The sequence below is a fragment of the Osmerus eperlanus genome, chromosome 16 (assembly GCF_963692335.1).
Source record: "Osmerus eperlanus chromosome 16, fOsmEpe2.1, whole genome shotgun sequence".
Classification (NCBI taxonomy): Eukaryota; Metazoa; Chordata; class Actinopteri; order Osmeriformes; family Osmeridae; genus Osmerus; species Osmerus eperlanus.
Window position 1 is genome coordinate 12,389,015 of NC_085033.1, and position 19,617 is coordinate 12,408,631.

Sequence of the window (19,617 nt, forward strand, 5' to 3'; positions counted from 1 at the left end):
TGGGAAGAGCCATGTCTTCCTTCATGGGCTATATTTAAAGTCTGCCCAGCCTTAAAAGGTCGTGACGGTGTCTTCAACATTCTGCCGAGTGGCAGCATTATTTTTGTTCAGTGGACTGCCGCACTGTCCACTGCCCCGACCCTTGCTTCTCTGCCTGGATTTGGACTTGCTTTTGCTACTTTTGGTACTGCACCCCCTTCCCTTTGTTTTCGTCGATTAAGACATTATAGGATTTGGTGAGTGCATATTTAAATGTTTAACTTTGTTGTTCCATATGGTTAATGTAATTAAAAACAGTGCCACTGTAACAATTACTGGTCCACTACTAATCAAGAAACAGGCCTACTTTTTGCCACTCAAATGTTGTCATGCTCATTACCATTTCTATACCAAACCATTACCAACCCATCCCATCTATTGCCATCATTAATTCTTTAAGTTTGATAAATGGTTCGTTGGCTATTCACTTGCATGTGTAAAAAACCCCAAAACAGTACACTATTGTTTAATTATGTAAAGACAATCGTGCATTGCCTGTATGTGTACAGCTTGTACTGCCTTTTATGCATTCGTTTCTAACATTTATTCATACAAAAAGTGGGTGGACGAGTAACAAAATATCTAGTTACGTTGGCCTATTACTAGGCTAGCCTACATGTTAGCAAAGCCTTGCCAATACTTCACAAAAATTTGTAAATATTAATCTAACATCAATAGGTACATGCCTAGCCTATATGTGTAACTTAAATCCTGGCATTGGTATTGTGTGTAGCCTATGGAAAGTCTACAATCCAAACAGAAATATTGAAGAATGAAGAATGTGTCATTCATCCAGTTAGTGAGAAGTGTTATTTCAAGTGATAGGCTATACACCTTGTGAAATGTAATACCTTTTGAAAAAAGCATACTTTCTACACTAGGCGACTTCTTTTTCAAATAATTCATTATTGCTGAGACTAGGCTATATCATGAGTTCAAATATCATTTGACCTCTTAACATGCTTCTAATATTAAAGCTAACTCTCTGTCTACACACAGTAGGCACAGTAGGCTACCAACTGTGTCTTAACCCTTGTGTTATCTTCGGGTCATTCTGACCCATCAGTCATTGTGACCCACCGTCGTATTGCGACAAATTTACCGCATACAAAGACAAAGTGAAGCATTTTCTTTTAACAGCTAGGCTGTCTCAGACCCCCCACATTGCGATGGTTAAAAGAAAATTATTTTAATTTGTTTTTGTATTGGGTAAAATTGGGTAAACACAACGATGGTTCGTTATGAACCTTTGGGTCATGTGACCCGAAGGCAGCACGAGGGTTAACAACAATAAAACAACTACATACAAATAATACCAGAAGCTATCCTCTTTAGATCTGCAATAATATCTAACCTAAACTTGCAAACGTAACCGTTAACATAACCTCTCATCTAATTCCGGTAATAACGGTGAGATTGATTTACAGCGTTCGTTCGCGGTGTGTTTTGAAAGTGCGTTAAGAAAACAACAGCGCGGTCTAAGCTGCGGTCGGGGACTCGTCTCATGATGTCAGGATCCTCACGTCCCCAGAAACACCTGCAGCACAAGCGCACCTACGAGAGCAGCCATCATCTCAGCAGCTCCACGCTTGAGTCCTCCTCCTTTAGCCAGCAGTCTTATTCAGCTCACAGGAGCAGCCATGGGTAAGAGAGGGCCTGAGGGAGAGAGAGGATGGAGTGATGGAGCAAACCATGGCGAGGGAAGAGTATGTGTGGCCCATGTGTTCTATTGTGGAAGGGACGATATGGACACCATGGCAACCATCTCTGAACCACCGCATCACCTTTGCTGCGATCCTCCATCCAGAAGTGTGATTAACTACATAACAGTGTTTCATGAATGCGGTGAAGTGCATAGTTTAAGTCTAATACAACTAAAAATGATTACTAGAATCGTTCTAGTACAGTGGGTGGACTGAGTGATTCAAAGCTGATTTATGGGTTAAGAGCAGAACTTTCATATGTAGCTCAGGATGAATTGTACTTATTGGTGATAGACATATCATAAAGGATAGGATGAAAACAGAGCATTGTTTTATACAATTGAAGAGATGCAGACAGATGGAGTAGAGGGATAGTATTTGGGGTAGGAGCAGGTAGTTGTAGGTAGTTGTTCAGCTTTGTCAGAGTGTTCAGCTTTGTCTATAGGCCTAGATGTTATGACAGGATTTAAACTTTTGTCTATCCAAATCCATGTCTTGCCTTTTTGCAGTGTCCCAAACTTGAATTTGAGCTAACGTGGATAGCTGCCAGAGATATTCATAGAGAGCCAGGCTATTTCAAATTGCTGGGACAGAGAGGTTCAGCATTACTGTACTGACACTGTAAAGAGTTGGTAACAAAGTTTAACTGGTCTTTGTAGTGATGAATTACAGTATTGTATTCCAGTTTGTAGTTATTCACTATATCCTTGAGAGTTCTTTGGTTCTCATTTTGTTTTTAATAGTAGTAGAAGACAAAACAGTTCCAAGAGCCGCTTATCATTTCCTGAGTGTTGAATAGCCACAGCTATACACTGTCTTTACACACACACATCACTGTGTGTGTAAAACTATTACACGTCTTCTGTTGGAATCTGATTCTTTCTATCAACCATGATCGCTGCTTCGTGTTGATCCCGTTCTTCTGGCTCACATGTCACAGAAGCCTGCCATGCTACTGGTTCACACAGGGCAGAGACACAGAGACCTGCCATGCTACTGGTTCACACAGGGCAGAGACACAGAGACCTGCCATGCTACTGGTTCTCACAGGGCAGAGACACAGAGACCTGCCATGCTACTGGTTCTCACAGGGCAGAGACACAGAGACCTGCCATGCTACTGGTTCACACAGGGCAGAGACACAGAGACCTGCCATGCTACTGGTTCACACAGGGCAGAGACACAGAGGCAGCCATGCTACTGGTTCTCACAGGGCAGAGACACAGAGACAGCCATGCTACTGGTTCTCACAGGGCAAAGACACAGAGACCTGCCATGCTACTGGTTCACACAGTGCAGAGACACAGAGACCTGCCATGCTACTGGTTCACACAGGGCAGAGACACAGAGACCTGCCATGCTACTGGTTCACACAGGGCAGAGACACAGAGACCTGCCATGCTACTGGTTCTCACAGGGCAGAGACACAGAGACCTGCCATGCTACTGGTTCACACAGGGCAGAGACACAGAGACCTGCCATGCTACTGGTTCACACAGGGCAGAGACACAGAGACCTGCCATGCTACTGGTTCACACAGGGCAGAGACACAGAGGCAGCCATGCTACTGGTTCTCACAGGGCAGAGACACAGAGACAGCCATGCTACTGGTTCTCACAGGGCAAAGACACAGAGACCTGCCATGCTACTGGTTCACACAGGGCAGAGACACAGAGACCTGCCATGCTACTGGTTCACACAGGGCAGAGACACAGAGGCAGCCATGCTACTGGTTCTCACAGGGCAGAGACACAGAGACAGCCATGCTACTGGTTCTCACAGGGCAAAGACACAGAGACCTGCCATGCTACTGGTTCTCACAGGGCAGAGACACAGATAGAGGATCTACCCAGCTTAGTGGATAGGATGTACAAAAGTTAGGAATCTTCATTCCATACTGCTGTTGAGCAGGCCCACTGGTAGCTATATTTAAACCAAACCTACAATAGGATGCCAGAGCTGTTTGGCTCTGTAATAATGTGTGTCAGGGTCATTCTGATTCCAGGCTTAAGGGGCCAGGTGTGAAACACAAAAGTGGCCTGTTAGTTATGGCTGGCCGTAGTATAGGTTAGCTGTAAAGACCCCTACAAAGTGCTGTGCCTTGGTCTTCGTGAGATATAAAGTTGTTTTATATCATTTGTGTTTAGTCTACACTTTATTAGACTGAACCAATATCAAGCTTTTACCACTGGGAGTCAAACCAACCTACTGGATGTCAAAAGGACTAATTATAACCCCCCCCCCCCAAAAAAAAAAAATGTGTTTAACACCAGAGTGTTTGTGGTCCAATGGTACCCAACAACAAATGAGCACTAAAGATGTGATTCTTCCCCTGACTGTTTCTCCTGTGGGCCAGACTGAGGAGCTCTGTGCAGACAGAGAAGGGGCAGGAGGTGATTCAACTGAGCCCACTACCCACTAGAGCCAAACGCACCTACCTGGCCATGGACGCAGATAGAGAGCTCATCGGATATGTGGTGCCTCTCTTCAGAGGCAGGTGAGTAGGGCTCGGCCGTGACGATGATGACGTTGTGGATAGTCGGGATTCGTTGTGGTGGGTGGAAGTTCTAATACTGTGCTACCACATGCTGATGAGGAGGAACATGGTGATGGTGCTGAGGTCATGATAGTCATAGATTTATTTTTGTAGTTATTAGCAGGAATTGCAATTTTAAAATAAATTCTGTACGTTGGTGAATTGTATAAAAGTGTATATGGGCATATAGTGTACTAAATGGCGTATTGATGTCTTTCCACAGTCATGAATTTGTCCGGGGCTTGGCGGAGTCCCAGGAAGACGTGAAGGAGGAGGGGGTGAACTATGTGGCCATGAGGTCCCTGTTTACCAGGGAGACCAGCGCAGCCATGGAGGTGAAGGTGGAAAAGAAGACTAGAAAGATGCATGTCAGAGAGTCTGCAGACCGCCTCACTTTTGGCAAAAAGGTTAGTCTGGACCAGGATTCTAGACAGTTAGGACAGGACATACTGAGAGATACTGTCAAATAGGATGAAATTACGGTTGTAAAACAACTTAACTATCCACTTTTCCACTTGCCCGTGATCCTATAGATGCAGGAAAAAGCAGAGTTCCGTAGAAAGATGAATTCGGACAACCTGACTCACCCTCCAGAGTTCATTGTGAAGCCCCGTGGTCAGACCGTGTGGGAGGGAAAGACCGTGAAGCTGCACTGCACTGTGGCTGGCTGGCCTAAACCACGCATCGCCTGGTACGACTTGGAGCCCCATGAACAGGGATTTCCATAAATATTGATGCTGTTGAATATGTCTTCGGAAAGAGGTTTCTCGAGGCAGATCCAGCCTGTTTTTTTATTTTGTGATGGAAAATATGGTTTGACACAAAGTCTTTCTTGTTTCTTTCTTTTCTCGTGCTTCACCTTCAGGTACAAAAACAATGTGGTCATCGATGCCAAGGCCCACTCTGACAAGTACACTACCGAGAGCAATTACAACATGCACTCTCTGGAGATCAAGAAGTAGGTAAACCAGGCCTGAGAGCCCTGCTCTGACACTGAGGAGCTGGAAGTGGAATAGAAGTAATACCAAGTGTAATACGTCTTTACAAATCTGGGAAAGACAACTGACCGGGCTACCTGTTGTGGTCCTTTTCAGCTGCGAGTTCCTCGACACTGCTAACTATCGTGTGTCTGCCCTCAATGTGAAGGGAGAGCAATCCTCCGTCGCCACTATGGTTGTGAAAAGTAGGTCATACTCTCGTTTCTGACATTAACCTTGCATAGTCGTTTTCTTTGTGTCTGTCAGCATAACTATGATAGGTTATGTTAGTTGAACATAACACAAGGTACACAACTACGTTAGTTGAAACACTATACTACATTAAGGGAATTCTCATTATAGTCCCATTTCCCATATTCTGTGGTCCTTTAAACTTTAAACAAACAAACAAGCTGTCTGAGCCTGAGGACTATTTGAGGACCTTAAAAGTATTCAGGGGTCAAATGGCATGACTGAGGCCTGCTACCGAGTAGAGGAGTTTACTGCTTCAAACTCCAGTGTGAGCTGAAGAGTTATACTGTAGGTTGTATGACCCATGGTTTCTATAGGAGTGTGTGACATTGTTTATCCTTTCAAGGGTTCCAAGAAGGCGAGGAAGCAGGACCTCTCGATGCTAAACCACGTGAGTTAAGTCATCAACTCTAGAACAACAACAATGGCTCCTTTCCCCCCCAAAAAATCGAATGATATAGTTTAAATCTTTTGGGGAGTCAGGTGGCTGAGCGGTGAGGGAATCGGGCCAGTAATCATAAGGTTGCCAGTTCGATTCCTGGCTTTGCAAAAATGACGTTGTGTCCTTGGGCAAGGCACTTCATCCTACTTGCCTCGGGGGGAATGTCCCTGTACTTACTGTAAGTCGCTCTGGATAAGAGCGTCTGCTAAATGAGTAAATGTAAATCACATTCCCAATCCCGAGGGGCAGCTGAACGAATTTCCTCACCCTGTCTTTTCCCTGACTCTTTCACCCAGATGGATTCTGCCCTGAGCATGGCGTCACCTTCGAGACCGCCATCATCGATTCTTTTGAAGTGGCTTTTGGCAGCGAAGGCCAAACCATGAGCATCGGCTGCACCGTTATCGTTTACCCCAACGTCAAGAAATACCAGCCCGAAGTTGTGTGGTATCGAGATGGTAGGTACTCGTGTGGTCACAATGACCAAATGTAAAGTCACACACAGTAGAGTAGAAACAACAGGAAGTCTCCCAGCGTTCAAATGGCAACACGAATGAAAGTCCGATCTCATTGCCTGCATCTTATGTTTTGCCCTCCAATCAGCTGTGGCCCTGAAGCCCTCTAAGTGGGTCCGCATGCACTTCAGTGGTGAGCGGGCCACCCTCACCCTGGCTCACCTCAACAAGGAGGACGAGGGTCTCTACACTCTGCGCGTGAACACCAAGTCTGGCTTTGAAACCCACTCCGCCTACGTGTTTGTCAGGGGTAAGACAGCACGATGAACATCTGCTCAAAATGAACTGACAATTGAAGGCAAGCAAGATATTGGTGGGAAGGTGCTGGCCAGCGACTTCCCTCCTCTCCCGCGTGCTCTGTGTCTTTAAGTGACTCATAGTCTCATGTTTCTCCCCAGCTATGCTTCTTCTATATCTGTCCTCAGTCACTAACCCCCACAAAGTGTACTCTTGGTTTTTGAAGTCTCAAAGTCGTTTTCACAAGGTAGTCAGGTGCCGGTTCCTGTTGTCCTGTTGTGACAACCGGTATTACAGTAAAAAGGTTAAGTAATGTGGTTAAACAGTTCCTTAGGTTACAGGCCCCACAGGTCATGAGTAGGTCACAGTGGAAAGTTTATTCTTAAGCAGCTATGTAATACATCTGATCCATAATTAGAAACTCCACATGTGTCGGAGTGTGTTCTCACAAGTGTGTGTGTCTGTGTGTGTGCATATGTGTGCATGGCTGTGTGTGTGTGTGTGTGTGTCAGATGCTGACTTGGAGGTAGAGGGTGCTCCAGTGGCTCCCCTGGATGTCCGTTGTCATGATGCCAACAAGGATTACGTTGTGGTGACATGGAAGCAGCCAGCTGTGGAGGGCAGTAGCCCCATCCTGGGGTACTTCATTGACAGGTCAGATACTTCTTCTTCTGTGGTTTTTAACACTCCAGGAAGGTTGGCTTTTTCTTTCTTTATGGTACACAGCAAAACAACAAAATCATTCAACACTTTTAACCATCATCTGTATTTTTGCTGTTGCTTGCTGATATCTATGGGTCATACTGAGCTTCATGTGAATAATAAAAATCCTTACGATGGTGTCATGTGACGTTGGTGTGGTTGGCAGGTGCGAGGTGGGCACCCACCACTGGGCACAGTGTAACGACGCCCCGGTGAAGTATGCCCGCTTCCCTGTGACCAGGCTGGTGGAGGGGCACTCCTACACCTTCAGGGTGCGGGCCCTCAACCAGGCCGGGGTGAGCAGGCCCTCCCGCTCCTCTGAGCCTGTGCTGGCCATGGACCCCTCCGAAAGAGCTCGTCTCAGAGGTAGGGGGACCCTGGGCTTAGACACCCAGAGTACGCTAGTCCAATCAAATAATCCCAACATGATTTCCTTGGCTAGGATAGGTGTAGCTCGGTGTTTAGAGTAATTCGCCTGCAGGTCAAGAGGTTTCAGGGTCAAATCCCTGCTTGAACTGTCTTTGGAGAGAAGTAAACACATCATTGTTATTGTGTTTGGTTTCAGCTGACACCTCTGCTCCTTTTACTGGCATGATCAAGTTCACCGAGGAGGACTCTACAGGTGAGCGCATGTGTTTACAACAATGCCAGGGTATTGTACTGGCATTAAATTAGCTTGAGGTGGTGAGATTTCCAGGGTTTTAATGAACTTTGTGACCCCTACAGTGGGCGTGGTCCCTGATGCTCCCAGTGACCTTGTGGTTACCGAGGCAACCAAAAGCTATGTTGTACTGGGCTGGAAGCCACCAGCTCAGAGGGGTCACGAGGGGGTCATGTACTACATAGAGAAGGTAATTAGGTCACACATCACACCCATTCTGACTTCCTCTCCTCAAGTGCTGAGCTTGTTCTTTACTTTAGAGGTCATGTGATGTGTACATGTCGTGTTTGCGGCCGTTCCCAGTGCATCTCAGGCTCTGACTGCTGGCAGAGAGTGAACACTGGCATCCCGGTGAAGTCCCCTCGCTTCGCCCTGTTCGACCTGGCGGAGGGCAAGGCCTACAGCTTCCGCGTGCGCTGCTGCAACTCTGCCGGAGTGGGGGAGCCCTCCGAGGCCACCGGCAACGTCACCGTCGGAGACAAACTAGGTGAGCTAGACAGAGCCACATGTATCATTATGTACGTGTGACTTGATTTCTTTTTCGGTGTCTATCTCTCTCTGTCTTCATCTCCTCTCGCTGCCCCCTCCCACCCTTCCCCCACAGACCTGCCGTCCACCCCAGGTGTTGCGGTCGCCATCAGGAACACAGACACGTCCGTGGTGGTCACCTGGGGGGCCTCCCTGGAGGTCAAGCGCCTGGTGGGCTACTACATCGACTGCAGCGTGGTAGGCAGTAACGTGTGGGCCCCCTGCAACAACAAGCCTGTCAAGAAAACCAGGTACGCCTTCAAACCCTGAAATACACACCGTGCGAATGTGTACGGTGCTAGCGTTCAGTCCGTGTCGTGTCGTTTGCATTCTGATATGTCACTCGCAGCAATCCATCCCATCGTCCAATGGTTTGGTTAAGGATAAACCCTCACTCCTTCCTCATGATCGTGAGCAGTTTTCTTGACTGTGTTGTGTAGGTTCACCTGCCATGGACTGATCACTGGCCAGTCCTACGTGTTCAGGGTGAAGGCAGTCAACGCTGCAGGATACAGCAAGTGCTCCACAGAGTCGGAGGTGGTGGTTGTGAAGGCTGGCATTGGTGAGTAGATACTGTACACTCCCAACTTTCTCAGTTCAATATGAGGTTCATGTTTGACCCAGGGCTACGTAAATTCATGCAGGATCCACCCTCTGCTCGTTCATTCCTCTGCTTCATTCAATCCTCTGTTCCTCAGACCCCTCTTTCCATGTCTGACAACGTAATAATCAATGCTGCAACTCCATCCCGTTTCCCAACCTGGCGACACCTAGCTGTTACCCTTGCAACTTCATAGTCCATCTAGTTTCTCATCACCATTTCATGATGGTTTCCCTTCTCTCTGTGTCCCCTCGCGGGCCTGAGGACCGTCTGTCAGATCTACACCCTCTGTGGCTTCACACCTCTACTTGTGTCTGTGCTGAAGCCCGGATGTGTTGTCTGCACGTGCCTGACTAAATGTCCCCTTGTGGTTTTAGTAAACGCTGTTTAAATGTTTTCTTGTGTTCTGTAACATCTCCAAAGCCATTATCTAAAAGAGAACTTGCATGTGCACGTGTCATTGCTTGAACAATGTGAGGTACGTTGTCATTCGGAAATATGTAAATCAAACATTCATTGTAATGTTGATAATTAAACTAATTCAAGCTTGTTTTGAATTACACTCAGTATATTGCATTGCATTTATGAAGTATTGTATTGTGTGGGATATTGTGTGTGCTTCAGTTCATTCTGGATATGTGTCTGCTGTTTGCTAACTCTTATAGGGGCCATGCATGGCCAGAGTGACGGCTAAAACATTGTGTTGTGACTGAGCTAGCCTGACACCTGGGCTAAAAGAGTTGACAAGGTTCAGGGTAACCCTGGCAATAGCACTCACAGTAAGTAAACTATCCCCCAGCCTAGTAAGGATACACTTTGTAGAGTTTTATGCATGTTGATTATTTGGGCTGAACTTATGAACTAGGCTGAGACATGAGCTACTTTATATGTCAAATCACATTTATCTTACTAGGCCTGACAGGTTTCCCACCAGGTCATGGACTGACCATTTTGCTGTGCTGTTGTTAGCCTCTTGACCTTGTTGTTAGTGTTTTGACCTTGTTGTTATTGTTTCGACCTTGTTGTTAGTGTTTTAACAAAGCTGCAGAGAAGTAACAGTCTGACACACTGTTTCTTTGTACCGGTATGTGTGTGTGTGTTTGTGTACCCACGCATATGTGTCTGTGTGGGTTATGTTGTGTGTGTGTGTCCACCAGCCATCTCTAGCCCCCCTGGGAAGGTGAGCCTGCTGGAGAGTGCGAAGGACTACATGGTTCTGGGCTGGAAGGAGCCCACGGCCACAGGAGGAGCAGACATCAGGGGGTACTTTGTAGACTACAGGACCGTTAAGGGAGGGCTGGCTGGCCAATGGCATGAAATGAATCACAAGGCTATCACTACAACCACCTACAAAGTAAGTAGCCGAGCTCTGAAATTCAAACTAACTAGCACATTGTTGTAGCTCTGGAACAGCCTTTCTGCCAATCAATAAACACTGTTTCATCACAGAATGTTTACCACCTTGCCTTAGGAGTTTGGTACTAATGAAATAGGATGTGTGTAAAGATACATTACCAGCATTGTTTGTTTGTCTAATCCCAGACTTATTGTCTGACATTTAAAACCGATTGTTATTCACCAAGTCAAATCCAGTGCAGCTGATGACAAAGACATCACAATTTGCTTTGTTATTTGTACAGGATTAAGTGACGATGCACTTGGATTATGAAACCGTAATTATAATTTAATAAACTATAATCCTTGTTGTTTTTTTCTTTTCTGCAGGCAGAAGATCTGAAGGAGAACGTGTTTTACCAGTTCCAGGTGCGAGCTCAGAACATGGCGGGCGTGAGTGTGGGCTCGTTGCCTAGCGCCGCGCTGGAGTGCAAGGAATGGACCATCACTGTGCCAGGTACAATGAGAAGACTTGTCCTCTCCCTTGCCACGTGTCTTTGTCTAGAATCCAGTAAAAAACAAACAAAAAAAATAACATTTAAATATTCTCTGTATTTATAAATAACCTCCAGTGTCATTCCCTACTTTTACACAACCTTGTGGTGGTGGAAGCATGTACAGTATGTTCCCAAAGTCCTCCAAGACTCCCACCATGTCTCTGTTGGAAACCCTGTCCTCCCTCCCTGTCTCCATCCAGGTGCCCCCCACGGGATCTATGTCCTGGAGGTGCGTGACACCTCCCTCGTGGTGCTCTGGGAGGCCCCTACCTACGATGGGCGCTCCCCCGTCAACGGATTCTACCTGGATATCAACGAGTCCTCAGCCGGGGAGAAGGGTTGGAAGGGCGTCAATGAGAAGGCTGCCACGAAGAAATTCATCAAGGTCAGGATATGTTAATGACCTATCTGTCTCTGTGAGAATGCTGTTAGATCACTGTTAGAATACAATTTGAAAATTGTTCAAATAAAGTTTGATGACTGTTTGAAAACTGCTGGAAAACAGAATACCCTTAGGAAATGTATAATTCTGTTAGAATACTGTTCAAAGGAACCCGGCATCCATTCTTGAGCTGGTTGTGGAGTGTGGACCAAGGGAGAGTTGTGAAGTGTGTGTTAATGCCCCTGTCCTCCTGGGTGTGAGGTAGGTCAGCGGTCTGAAGGCTGGTACCTCCTACGCGTTCAGACTGCGAGCTCAGAACCTGGCTGGTGTTGGAAAACCATGTGCCGTGTTGGGTCCAATCCTGGCCCAGACCCGCCCTGGTGAGGAACACTTTTAGACTACACACACACATACACACACACACACACACATACAGAGTCAGAACAAAATATTTTTCTCTTCCAGGCACCCATGAGATTGTTGTTGACGTTGATGATGATGGAGTGATCTCCATGATCTTTGAGTGCTCCGAGATGGCCGAAGGTTCTGAGTTTGTGTGGACCAAGAACTACAAGGCCATCACAGACCCATCTCGCCTCACCATTGTGACTGAAGGTGGCAAGTAAGTACTGTGTTTTCATGTCTGCCTTCTTACGTAAACCTATTTTTGTGCATTTCTGAGCCCCTAAAGCTATAGCCTAAGACTTTACCACAGCTTCCGCATGTAAATCACATATGAAAAAGCACTTCTATTCTCCTATGTATGCTGTACTTAAAATCATATTAATTCACGTTGTGTGAACTTTCAGATCGAGGGCCATCTTCAACAACCCCTCTCTGGAGGACCTGGGCACCTTCTGCTGCATGGTGACCAACACTAACGGCGTCTCATCCAGCTACACTCTAACTGAGGAAGGTGAGTCACTCAAGTGATACTCAGCCTGACATTACGTCAGTCCTTCAACGTCTTCCCTTCCAAGTCCATCCAGTAGGGATAAGTTACATACCTTAGAAGGAAAGCCCGCAAAATGATTATGTATTTAAATGGTAGTTATCACGTTTATTTTACATTTCATATCATATACGTATGCTGTGTGTGTAAATTGTATTATGTTTATGTTTATCAGTGTTTTCCCTAGGTTTACAGCTTTGGGGGGGGGGGGGGGGGCGACCATGTAGAGACATAAATGACATGCCGTCATGTAAATAAGATAAATAACATACGGCCATTTAGTTTGTTTAATAAAAGAGCAAGCTATAGACCTGTTTTATAGGAAAGGTAACCTTAAATTACTTATTTTGTGATTGGGCGTTTTTTTTTTATTTTTTACTTGACCTGTCAGGGGGGGCAGGGGGGGCGGAGCCTAATATAATGGTAGGGGAAACACTGTTTATTATGATATCTACATGCATATGAAAAGAGACTGCTGCAGGGCATATGAGGCTAGAGGAGGTTCTGTTGGTAGTGTTTGGTATGGTGTGAGAAACAGAAGGAAGGGCTGAGAGAGCAGCTGTGACTGGAGATCATGTTGTTCTGTTGTTGTTGTTGTTGTTGTTGTTGACAGGTCTGAAACGTCTTCTGGACCTCAGTCATGAGCACAAGTTCCCCAGTGAGTATTCTAGACTGCCACAAAATCATCGAAGACATCGAACCTCAAACTTTGTTTAACCTAACGTCTACGAATAAAAATGTAAAGTCTTGAGTCAATTTTGCTGCGGATTTCATATCAAATACCGAATTACATATTCATAACTCTATCTAGAATACTAGTATATAACAATCTGAATGTCCATTTCTAGGTGAATATTGACAGGAAAAATGCATTCTCGACCACAATCTCTTTTAATTCGTCTTACAGTCTTAAATCTTTAACTCTTCTTCTTGATCGTGTTTCCCAGTCATTCCCTTCAAGTCGGAGATGGCCATGGACCTGCTGGAAAAGGGACGGGTCAGGTTCTGGACCCAGGTGGAGAAGTTCACGTCTGCCTGCCAAGTGGAGTATGTCTTCAACGACGCCATCATTACCACCGGAGAGGTAGAGACGCAATTATCCAGACAGTGACACACAGTCTCACACACACACTCACCGCTGATAACCTAATTAGCCATTAGAATAGAAACACAATATATGATAGTTTTTTGCGGAATACAAAAAAGTTCATGTTGGTGTTTCTTTTTTCTAGAAATATACAGTCAACTTTGACCGGACCACTGGAATCATTGAGATGTTCATGGACTCCCTGGAGGTCACAGATGAGGGGACGTTCACCTTTAACCTGGTGGACGGGAAGGCCAAGGGCCAGACCAGCTTGGTGATGATTGGAGAGGGTGAGTCGGATCTCTCTCTGGAACTATTACCTCCTTGGTAGAATCTCAAAACAGGTTCAGCGATTTGCTCTAGTCCTTGGCACCGTTAGAAAGGACTCCTTGGAAAGGACAGTAGCTGGTAACCCAGCAACTGTCTTTATTGCAATTACCCTTTATGTCCATGAAGGGGCAGCAGAGTTACATGTTTCGCTTGCCAACTTGGTAGCCCAGTTGTTGTAATAGCCAGTGCAGATTAATAGTAATTAACAGTAATCCACTTTAGAGGACAGTGTATAGATGATCTTAATGATTTATGATTACTTTTTTGTTCATATTTTCAGAGTTCAGAGAGCTTCAGAAGAAGTCAGAATTTGAGAGGGCAGAATGGGTCAGAAGACAAGGTAAGTAAATGACCACAGTTCATCATACGTTACAAACAGATCAGATAACTCGGACACACTCAAGCAGAACTGTACAGTGTGTACAGCTGTACAGAACACACATTGCACAGTGGGACTATCCATATGACTATGGTATTACGCTACATATGATAGTAGCTATATCTTATAGCTTGTGATTATTAATTTTTTTATTCAGTAGTCATCAACATATGTTGTTCTCACACACAGGACCTCACTTTGTTGAGTACCTTGGATTTAAGGTTACCCCAGAATGCAACGTGCTATTGACGGCCACGGTAAGAAGCATCCTTGATTTAGGTGTCAGAATATCAGTATTCCAGTCTGAAAGACACACCCATACATGCTGACCCTGCCATTGCCTCGTACAGATAGGAAACATCAAACCGGAGACTGAGATCACCTGGTTCAAGGACAACATCGAGATCGAGGAGGACGATGAAGATTCCAAGAAGATTGAAATCAAGGACGGACAGTTGACCTTTAACATCGGAAAGGTCAGGCCATTGAGGACGCATATTGTCTTTTTTTTATTTAGTTTTGTATCGTTTTCTTATCCATTTTCTATTAGAAAATGTTGATTGAATAGCAGTTTGCTTCTAATGATGCTTTGCTTCCAGCTATGCAACAGCCCTCTCTCTAGTCTCCCTCTCTTACACACGGACCCATAAATAATGCAATGTTGGTGCCATAAGACATTACTCTGTTTACACTCCCATGTTGTTGTCAGACTCACTAGGTCCATTATGCCTTTCACATTCAGGGAGAAGTTACTGTATTGTACGTATTATTTTATATACATTCACAGATATATTTGAGTGTAGAAAATGTTTATACTAACCTTTGACTTATGTATGATTTACATTTACATTTAGTCATTTAGCAGACGCTCTTATCCAGAGCGACTTACAGTAAGTACAGGGACATTCCCCCGAGGCAAGTAGGGTGAAGTGCCTTGCCCAAGGACACAACGTCAGTTGGCATGACCGGGAATCGAACTGGAAACCTTCGGATTACTAGCCCGATTCCCTCACCGCTCAGCCACCTGACTCACCTGATGATAACACTCAATAAAATATATTCCCATATATCATAAAGATATGTAAATACTAGTTCATGAAATGATTGTGTTCAATATGACTGGACTGGACTTATTCATACAAATATCCTACACTCTCTGCGTTAACCTGCTATAATTTTGAGGTGAAAATACATGTAAACCCCTCATGGTTAGATACCATCCCAGTGTGACTGAACACAATCAAATCTGGGAGATCTAAAGAGAGGAACGGAGTCGTGCATGCTCAAAGGAGAGGGTACCCTGCCCTGTCAATCCTGTAGGTGGCGCTGGCATTAACAGGCTTATCTATCTAATTTACAGTGTGTGTTTAAGAAAGACAAAGAATCTGTGGAGAAACTGAACCCCCCAGCGGAGGCTCCCCCAGCAAGACCCAAAGTCTGGACAAACACTTAGCAATAAGTTGTCGCCTTCTTGTCCCCTACTGTCCATGTCGTTAGTGTTAAGCCTGCAGCATCCAGGGCTGGAGAAAAGCTTGCCTTTTCGTTCATGGTGTCTGTGTCACGTATCATGTCTTTTATCTGTTCAAGAAAATACGATTTCTTATCTTCATGGTAAAGTTGAGAGGAATCAGCATGCTGTCTGGTCAGTGTAGGGTCCTGACAGAACACCTTTGGCTCGATTTAGATTTCAAAGAAGGACGCGGGAGTTTACGAAGTTAAACTGAAGGACACCAGAGGAAAAGACATGAGTCTGTATAACCTGACTGATGCAGGTAACTTCTGAGAGATGCATCTTCTACTGTCTGGTCATCCTAAGGTGTGAAACACTGTGCGACCAAAGTGAAACATCACTCACGTTTCCCTTTTTACTTCTGTCATCTCTTCTAGGTTACCAGGCTGTAATGAATGAACTGTTCAGAGTCATTGGTGAGTCATTTATACCGAGCCAATTTTCTTTCTGAGTAACTGCAGTCATGTTATTGATACATATATACAGTATATTTACATTTTTTACAAATGACCCAACTTTTACTATTGTGACCCATATGCTCTCTCTCTCTCTCTCTCTCTCTCTCTCTCTCTCTCTCTCTCTCTCTCTCTCTCTCTCATATGTGTTTAGCCAACTCCTCCACTGAAATCAGTGTTCTCAGCACAGAGCATGGCATCATCCTCTACTCCTTTGTCACATATCACACTGAGGAACTTCGCGTTGGCTGGCTCCACAAGTATGTCACCTCGTCCGTAACCCCCCACCCCTTCATCTTGCCTCCTCTGTGTCTCCCTTGGCCTCTTCACCCTGTACACTCCCCCCATTTATGTACAGTACTTTTATTTCATGCATGGAGTGCACAGGCTCTTATTCTGAAGAGAAGGTTAGAAAAAGATTGCCACTTTTCTTAAAGACATTTTTGCACTTTGCGTCCCGCTTTTGACTGATTCTCAGAAAAGACCAGCAGTAACCCTCTCTGTGTTGTGTGTCTCTCTTGGGTAGAGAGGCTAAGATGGCCCATTCAGACAGACTTGTGTGCGGCGTGACCGGAGAGCAGCTGTGGCTGAAGATCAATGAGCCCACAGAGAAGGACAAGGGCAAATACGCCATGGACATCTTCGATGGCAAAGATGGCCTCAAGAGGAGCTTCGATCTGTCTGGTCAAGGTTAGTCAGGACTTCGACATCACTTCCTGGAGTGGGTTGACTCGGTCATGCCTAGTCTTTAGCCTGGTTGCTGCTGGCATTTACTGGTAAATGTGTCTGTGGCTCTACTTCATTCTTATGGTTCAATGTAACACTAGACATGGAAAGTAAAAGTCATGACTGCACCCCCTACTATGTCAACTGTATATCAAGCTGGCATTTCCTGTAGGAAACTTGTGGTGCCAATTAAAACAGGGATTAACCGTTTACTGATGTTGTTACAGTATGGGAAGATGCGTTTGAAGAGTTCCAGAGGCTGAAGTAAGTTGACCTACTCAACTGCTGTTCGGGGCTGTACCTACTGTACTGTTATGTGATGGAAACTGCTGACTTCTAACACCATAAACCCAAAAATAGACGGCAGTCTCTATGTGTACCTTAACATAGAGGCCCCAACTCAGGGGTTCATTTCCTGACATTGTTTAACAAACACTGTGATGGCATTTTTAGATGCCTCTGACATTATCCTTGTCTCCTTTCCTCTTCCGTAGGGCGGCAGCAATTGCAGAAAGAAGTAAGTGTTAATCTATGCTGTTTCCGTCCAAAATAACTGTCTTCCTGTACTGGCTTTATAAATATGGGGGATTTAGGAACTAGTAGGTCATGGTAGTGATTGATTGTGATGTTGAAAATGAAAACAACTGATAAATATGATTAATACAACCCTCATGGGACACAAGTGGCTATAACTTAGACTAGGCTGAGACTGAGAGAGTTGATAGTGTGTGAGAGTTGATTGTGTGACCGCTATCTTATTACAGACCGTGCTCGTGTTGTTGGAGGCTTGCCAGATGTGGTCACAATCCAGGAGGGCAAGGTATCAAGCTTGAATATTCCCATGTTGGACTTTTCCCTCTCTCTCTCTCCCTCTCTCTCTCTCTCTCTCTCTCTCTCTCTCTCTCTCTCTCTCTCTCTCTCTCTCTCTCTCTCTCTTTCTCTCTGTATGTCTCTTTCTCTGTCTGTCTGTCTCTCTCTCTCTCTGTCTGTCTCTCTCTCTCTCTCTCTCTCTGTCTCTCTTTCTCTCTCTGTCTGTCTCTCTCTCTGTCTCTCTCTCTGTCTGTCTGTTTCTCTCTCTCTCTCTCTCTCTCTCTCTCTCTCTCTCTCTCTCTCTCTCTCTCTCTCTCTCTCTCTCTCTCTGTCTCTGTCTCTGTCTCTCTCTGTATCGCTCTCTCTCTTCCCTATCGTTAGAGTAGAATTACATTGTTTGTGTTAGATAGTGTAATGTTCACCTGCCTACTCATCTGATGTCATGCTGTTCCTGCCCCACAGTCCTTGAACTTGACCGGTAATGTATGGGGTGAACCTCAGCCTGAGGTGACCTGGATGAAGAACGACAGAGAGCTGGTGTCCGATAACCGCTATGCACTCAAGTTTGAACATGGCAAGTTTGCCAGTATCACCATAGCAACCGTCACCACAGCTGACTCTGGCAAATATGCCCTGCTAGTGAAGAACAAGTATGGCACGGAGGCAGGAGAGTTTACCGTCAGTGTCTACAGCCCTGATGGAGAGGAAAAGAAAGAATAAAGTATGAGATTGTGGAAGGAGTAGGCTGAGAGATGACTGGGCTTTCTCCAAAGCTTTTTACCCCAGTGCAGGTCTGACCTTGTGCTGACATTCAAGTTTGGTTACAGTAAAACATGAGTATTTTAAGACAACAACAATCACAAGACCAACAACAAACAAAAAAACAAGAATGGCTTTTCCTTTTTATGCACTAGGCTAAAGAGCTTTGAAGACTGCTGTCATGTATGGATAGATACAATTTGGTGCAGAAAGGAGTAATGCTTGCCCCCATTGTTGCTTTAGTTCTGTCATGTTGGTTGCAATCAGCACAGTGTGTAAGTCTGTCAAACTACAGAAAATGGTTGAACTGTCTGGCATATTCATAAAAAGGATGCAGTCTATGTCATGTGACATACTAAAATTATAAATAATAAGCTCTCTAACAAGGACTTGCTAATGAGCTGTAGGGCAACATATGAAGGAGAAGGAAAAACTACCTTTCTTGCTATATGCTGAATGTTAACTGTTTAGACTTCTGTTTACACCAGTGGAAAATGTAAGAAATTTCATTGAACATGTGACAGTGTATTACAAAAACTGGTTGTTTGCTTGTTCGTAGTGCACTGTGTTGTTTGCAAGCAAAATTATGCTATTAATAACTATGTAAGATCAGGATAACTGAAGGAAGGTAAAAGTAATGTTAACAAACATGACAATTTTCCTGTCCGATAGCCTGATGGCTGTATTCACTACAGTGTTTTCATTACATCGCTGCACATCCACACGCTGCCCATAGTCAAGTAGCCTATGTTCCTGAAATTGGAGTATGTAACTTCTAAGTGAAAAATTTAGTGTTTTATGTCAACTGAACAAGAGTAAAAAAGGTACTCCTCACACCTTTCTGTAAGAATAAAAAGGTACATTTGCTCTTGAATGTTTTGTCCTCTTATTTTTACTTTTAGTTCGACATGTTAGCTATAACTCATAGGATATTATTGCTTATCAGATAGGGTTAGCTAGTCGTCCTCCCCACTACTTTGCACATGATGTCATTAGTTGTGAAAGTTGTGGACATGGCCGAGTACACGGTGTCTGCCATTCATTTTTCTGGGAACAAAGTTGTTCCCTCAGTCAGTCACATGATAACGACATCTCTGCCGCGGTCTAGTACGGCAACCTATCAACGAATGCAGCTGTGTGCA

The 19,617-nt window shown here is 44.9% G+C and overlaps 1 protein-coding gene across 3 annotated transcripts; it reads left to right on the forward strand.

The window, feature by feature from the left end:
* The first annotated feature begins 85 nt into the window (after positions 1 to 85).
* On the forward strand, positions 86 to 19,349 carry myom1a (myomesin 1a (skelemin)). Of its 3 annotated transcripts, XM_062482466.1 has the most exons (38): positions 86 to 236; positions 1,467 to 1,683; positions 4,099 to 4,239; positions 4,502 to 4,685; positions 4,812 to 4,969; positions 5,144 to 5,236; positions 5,373 to 5,461; positions 5,854 to 5,898; positions 6,246 to 6,407; positions 6,553 to 6,714; positions 7,214 to 7,355; positions 7,570 to 7,769; positions 7,969 to 8,025; positions 8,130 to 8,254; positions 8,368 to 8,551; positions 8,669 to 8,843; positions 9,033 to 9,154; positions 10,351 to 10,547; positions 10,919 to 11,045; positions 11,286 to 11,470; positions 11,733 to 11,847; positions 11,933 to 12,089; positions 12,277 to 12,383; positions 13,033 to 13,077; positions 13,367 to 13,503; positions 13,652 to 13,796; positions 14,117 to 14,176; positions 14,405 to 14,472; positions 14,566 to 14,691; positions 15,576 to 15,650; positions 15,900 to 15,987; positions 16,103 to 16,141; positions 16,335 to 16,440; positions 16,707 to 16,870; positions 17,134 to 17,170; positions 17,401 to 17,423; positions 17,671 to 17,726; positions 18,179 to 19,349. In XM_062482466.1, the coding sequence occupies exons 2-38, from the start codon at positions 1,544 to 1,546 to the stop codon at positions 18,434 to 18,436; spliced, it is 4,494 nt and encodes a 1,497-aa protein (XP_062338450.1). In that variant the 5' UTR covers positions 86 to 236; positions 1,467 to 1,543; the 3' UTR covers positions 18,437 to 19,349. The 3 variants fall into 3 exon arrangements, with proteins under 3 accessions (XP_062338450.1, XP_062338451.1, XP_062338452.1); XM_062482467.1 differs by lacking the exon at positions 15,576 to 15,650; XM_062482468.1 differs by lacking the exon at positions 1,467 to 1,683 and having other exon boundaries at positions 93 to 236.
* The last annotated feature ends 268 nt before the right edge of the window (positions 19,350 to 19,617 follow it).

What these genes read in the sequence shown, in the direction of transcription:
- myom1a (XM_062482466.1), top strand. Translation starts at nt 1,544, where the DNA reads ATGATGTCAGGATCCTCACGTCCCCAGAAACACCTGCAGCACAAGCGC. An exon ending in GCCTCACTTTTGGCAAAAAG is followed by an intron (nt 4,686 to 4,811) that starts GTTAGTCTGGAC and finishes GTGATCCTATAG; the next exon opens with ATGCAGGAAAAAGCAGAGTT. An exon ending in AAGCCTGTCAAGAAAACCAG is followed by an intron (nt 8,844 to 9,032) that starts GTACGCCTTCAA and finishes TGTGTTGTGTAG; the next exon opens with GTTCACCTGCCATGGACTGA.